The sequence below is a fragment of the Neofelis nebulosa genome, chromosome 6 (genome assembly GCF_028018385.1).
Source record: "Neofelis nebulosa isolate mNeoNeb1 chromosome 6, mNeoNeb1.pri, whole genome shotgun sequence".
Lineage (NCBI taxonomy): Eukaryota > Metazoa > Chordata > Mammalia > Carnivora > Felidae > Neofelis > Neofelis nebulosa.
In genome coordinates this window covers 4,110,192-4,115,636 of record NC_080787.1, presented here as the reverse complement: position 1 = coordinate 4,115,636, position 5,445 = coordinate 4,110,192, and the positions used below count along the sequence as shown (strand labels likewise).

The following is a 5,445-nucleotide window of genomic DNA, read 5'->3' as shown; positions in this document are numbered from 1 at the left end:
TAAAAAATTTTTTTTTTTTAATTTTTTTTTCAACGTTTTTTATTTATTTTTGGGACAGAGAGAGACAGAGCATGAACGGGGGAGGGGCAGAGAGAGAGGGAGACACAGAATCGGAAACAGGCTCCAGGCTCCGAGCCATCAGCCCAGAGCCTGACGCGGGGCTCGAACTCACGGACCGCGAGATCGTGACCTGGCTGAAGTCGGACGCTTAACCGACTGCGCCACCCAGGCGCCCCCCAACTAAAAATTTTTTTAAACAAATACCATTTACTACCATTCACAACAGGATCAGAAACATTCAATGCCTAGCAATAAATCTTTGTAAAATGCATGCAGGGGCCCTCCAGAAAAACTGCACACATTAATGAGATAGAAGGAGGGGACGTCATGGTCATGGGCTAGAGGACCCTGCACTGAAAGATCACAATATCAATCTTGAGTTCTTTTAGATTATAGAAAATGAGGCAACTCCACTCACTTCATGAATCTAACATAACTTAGATACTAAAACCAGAAAAGAACTTTATAGAAATGGAAAATTACAGGCCTATAGCACTTATGAGTTTTGGTAAAAAAAAAAAAAAACTGTCAACAAAAGTAACAAACTGAATGTATAAACTAAGATAATAATTCTGGTCCAAGTTAGGCCTACTCTGTGAAGGTAAAGTTTGTATAACCATAGAAATCATCAATAAATATAATTTACAACATAATAAAGCAAAGCCGAAAAAATCACATGGTCTTCACAACAGACACAGAAAAATACTTCATAAAATTTCATATTTATGACAAAAATAAAATAATCTTAGAATGTAAGGAGTGTAAAAAAATAACAGCTGATAAAAAGTGGCAAGATAAAACACATCACATTTATTATATAGTAATAGTGAAATAATCAAAACTCTCCCTTTGACATTAGGAACTATATAAGCAATGTCACACATACTACGTTCATCATTTGCAGGGCAAGATAGTACTATAAATTGAGTAGAAAAATTAAAATCACATAACTCGGAAAGGTACAAGTAAAACTTCACATAATATTGATGAATATTGGTGTATATACGGTCACTTTTTACACATAATAATGGTGTATATGTGGACAGTCTAAAATAATCTCTGGATAAATTAGGAGCCTCAGTAACTATGTTGGGTAAAATGTGAATACAGGGTCAATATTGAAATCAATTTTGCTTGAACAGCCATTGTTAAAAAACAAAATTAAAAATTTTAAAGATACAACCTGCAATAGAATAAAAACGCATCAAATATCTAGGAAAAAAATCATAAAAAGAGCTTTGGAATGTATACATGTGGATATTAATACATATGTAATTATAGGTTATTAAAAACTACAATCTTTATGAACAGGAGAGATAAATTATTACTTTCTATTCAGAATATCACAGTTCTGGAAATAAATGAAGTACTGAAATGCTTAGACATGCATAAATCATGAAAATGTGATGTTATTCATATGAAGGGAGTCAGGCACAACAGAATTTATTTACATAAAAAATTTTAAATATCCAAGTTATACTATATTCCTGGGAGATGCATACCTAGGTAAATCATCCATAAAACAAAGGAAGACAATGGAATCCACACATTGAGAATCATGGTTCTTCCAGGGGAGGAGGGCAGGATTATAGGCAGGTATTAGACATGGAATGAATTGTTATAGCCATCTTTTTTAACCTCTTTGGTGTGAATGGGATTTTGTGACAGATGTGAGGACCCTGACATGATCGGAAATGGAGCCAGAGGAAGTGATACTGGATACTGAACCAGAAATAAAGAGGAAGTCATCAAAAAGTCTTAGCCTCAAGCTTCAGTCTGATAATACAGCTCTCAATGGTCTCTACATATCAATATTTATCTTTCTTCTTAAATATGGAAAGGATACAGTTTGACCAAAATGATGGAGAAATAACTAAAAAACAAACAACATTGTAGCGAAAGGCAAATATGAGAGGTCACTTCAGTGGCCATGAATCACCTTCCCATGTGCTAGTTTTTCCCCAAGTTGAGAAAAGAGTATTTCTACTCTGCACACAGAGTAGGGAGTTAGTACAGTTCAAACAGGTGCTGTGGTAAGATCTCCATGCTGGCCCTAAAAATAATCAGTAAAAAAGACCAAGTGGGAAAGTGAAAAGTTATAATATCTTAACAACAGTCACTGGAATGTGACATAACATGTTTTTCTTTTTGTGCTCAAAGAATTGGGTTGTTTGTTGAGTAATTATATAGACAGAGGAAGACATCAGAGGAAAGACATTTTCAGTGTAATTAGCATCACCTCACTTTTAAGATAAGTGGTAGCTGGAACTCATGGTCTTCTTGGTTTATTAGTGGTCTCACAGTTGTCCTCACACTGGAGATCACCCTATGTGGAGATATTCCTAGAATGCTGTAGGCGAAGACATCCCAAACATGGGGTGTGACGAGAACAGCTTTTAGCCCCCTTGACATCCTGACAATATTTACTTAGCATAATGAAGGGAGAAGATTAGAGTTAAATTGATGAATGTCAATATAATTGGGACATGTGTCCTCTGAAAGAATCAGTGCATAATTTAAGCAATCTCTAGTGTTGGCATCTCAGTTTAAGAATTTATTTTAAATATGGACTTTGGGGGCAACTGGGTGGCTCAGTCAGTGAAGCAACGTACTCTGGATTTCAGGTTGGGTCATGATCCCAGGGTCATGAGATTGAGCCCTGCATCAGGCTCAGTGCTAACAGTGCAGATCCTGCTTGGGAGTCTCTTTCTCTCTCCCTCTCTCTGCCCCTACCCTGCTCATGCCTGTGCACATGCACACTCACTCTCTCTCAAAATAAACATTTTAACATAAATAAATATGGATTTCTGTACTTTGGATTTTATCATAATTATTATCGTATGTATTTAGAGTACCCTCTGTCTCTCAGCTGATGACTACAAAATATCTTGTCTACATTTAATGGATGTCAGGTGAACATTTCCATATTGGAAATTGCTGGGAGTAAGAATCATTGTCCTGTTGTTTCCAAGGAACGTTTTTCTTTTCTAATCAGCCTCTTCATGGCCCCCTTGAACTCCTTATTCCTTAGTGTGTAGATCAGGGGGTTCAAGCTGGGAGTAACAATGGAATAAAAGATACTGAGAAGTTTACCTTCATCCTGAGATGGACTGTTTCCTGGCTGGATGTACATGTAGATAACAGTCCCATAGAAGATGGACACCACAATGAGGTGGGAGGAACAGGTCCCAAATGCTTTCTGTCTCCCTGCTGCAGACTTGATCTTCAACACAGCTACAGCAATGAAGCCATAAGAAACCAGAATGAGAAGAAGGGGAACAAGAACTATAATCAGGCACATAGCAAATGTGGTTTCCTCCATGGCTGTGGTGTCCACACACGCAATCTTGATCATTGCAGACATTTCACAAAAAAAGTGATCCAAATGGTGGTTCCCACATCGGGGAAGACTCATGGCATAGGGTGAAAGTATCATGCAATTAGTAACACCAACTCCCCAGGTCATGGCCACCAAGGTTCGACAGAGTTGGGGGTTCATAATGGTCATGTAGTGCAGAGGCTTGCAGACAGCATTGAATCGGTCATAAGACATCACAGCCAGAAGGATACATTCCACTGAGCACAGTACCATATCAATGAAAAGTTGAAGGACACAGCCACCAAACGTAATTCTCTTGTCTTTGCCCCAGATATTGGCCAACATCTGTGGGACTATATTTGTGGTATAACAGAGATCCAAGATGGCCAAATTCCTAAGGAAGAAGTACATGGGGGTCTGGAGATGGTCATCTAGGAAAGAAAGCAGGACGATGGCCATATTTCCCATCAAGGCAATGGTGTAGAAGAGAAAGACAACCCCAGAGATGATCATCTCCAGCTGTGGCTGCCCCTGGAATCCTAGGAGTGTAAATCCACCAAAGTGGCTGTCATTGACCATTGTTTTCTTTTTTGTCAATAGCAATTCTAAAGATGGAATAATCAATAATGAGTATATTCAAAACCCTTATAGCCAGATTCAAATCAGGCATTACATTGATGATATGGATAAATGTTTTATTATAAAACATATCATTTTAATTGCTTCAGATAATGTAAATTTTTATTGGTTCAGATAATGTAAATTTTAAGCTCTGATGGACAATTGTAATGGGCTATTGTATAGTTTTCTTTTTTGAACATCAAACAAAATGTCCAAATGTGAATTATAATATAAAAATTTATTGATAAAACTAGTAATCTGTATCTCTACCACTAGAGTATATAATAGAGAACTATGTTTGATTTAATGTCATTAAATGTCTTTTAATGTGGCTAGTTCTTTACTGGGGAATTTTCTTTGTGTCAATAATAGCAGCAGTGCATACTGAAGAATTTAAATCGGTAACTTTATGTTTAATCTTTTAAAATACAATTATTTTAATTTTGATTCCACTAAGGAACAAAATCACATGAATATCAAATAGAACAGTAATTTCCAACCCTGTCTAAACAAAAAAAAATTTTTTGGAGATATTTTCAAATAAAGAAATTCCTTGATGCAGTCACTATGGAAAATAGGATGGAAGTTCCTCAAAAAATTAAAAAAGAAAACAACAACCATACGATCCAGCAATTCCACTTTCGTGCATTTATCCAAAGTACATGAAAATGCTCACTCATTCACTGCAGCACTATTCACAATAGTCAAGTCATAGAAGCAAACTAAGTGTCCATTGATGGAGGAATGGATAAAGACACTGGTGCATAGACACAATGGAATACGTCAGTCCTAGAGAGGTAAGCACGGTGCCTACAGCCCATAATGTTACACTGTATACTTGAAAATTGCTGAGAGAGTAGGTCTTTAAAGTTCTCATCACAAGAAAAATACATAAAATACATTCTGTACAGAGATCTCTGTAATACTATTGGAAAAAATTCATAATCATCGACAGAGCCCTCCAAGTATTTGACTGTGGGTCTTGTTTGAGACTTGTATTTATCCTAGCATTAATTCTAAGTGGTCATATAATATCTAAACATTTATGATATTGGTTATGCCTTTAATATGTCACAATTCTTATGGAGTCTGACATGAGACTTTTAAATTATAAATGCTTGAAATGAAAAAAAAAAGTGCCCAGGCACTGCCCAAAGTCCCATGTGGGGTAAGTTTCCCGAGCGGAGAACCACTGGTCTAACCTGTGGCTGGTGTGAGCCTGAATCCCACTCTGTCCTTCCAGATTTTTATTCTCAAATTCTGCCATTTCCTTCTAAGAGTCAAATTTATCCCTTTGATTCAAATATCTCTGTATTGCCATCTATCTTCTACCACTTATTTTTTCTCAGATCCAGAAATTGATTTATTTTATTATAAAAATTATTTGACCTCCTGTACTATTGACTCCATTATTTACAGTCTCCTAAAGTCTGGTTATTCATACT

General features: G+C 36.5%; 1 protein-coding gene across 1 annotated transcript; it reads right to left on the bottom strand.

Moving 5' to 3' along the window:
- Positions 1-830: 830 nt before the first annotated feature.
- LOC131513572 (olfactory receptor 2W1-like) lies at positions 831-3,958 on the bottom strand. Its single transcript, XM_058732674.1, has one exon. The coding sequence runs from the start codon at positions 3,956-3,958 to the stop codon at positions 3,011-3,013; it is 948 nt and encodes a 315-aa protein (XP_058588657.1). The 3' UTR covers positions 831-3,010.
- Positions 3,959-5,445: the final 1,487 nt, after the last annotated feature.

Bases quoted from the DNA above. Each gene is read 5' to 3' on its own strand.
- LOC131513572 (XM_058732674.1), bottom strand. From the start codon at position 3,958: ATGGTCAATGACAGCCACTTTGGTGGATTTACACTCCTAGGATTCCAG.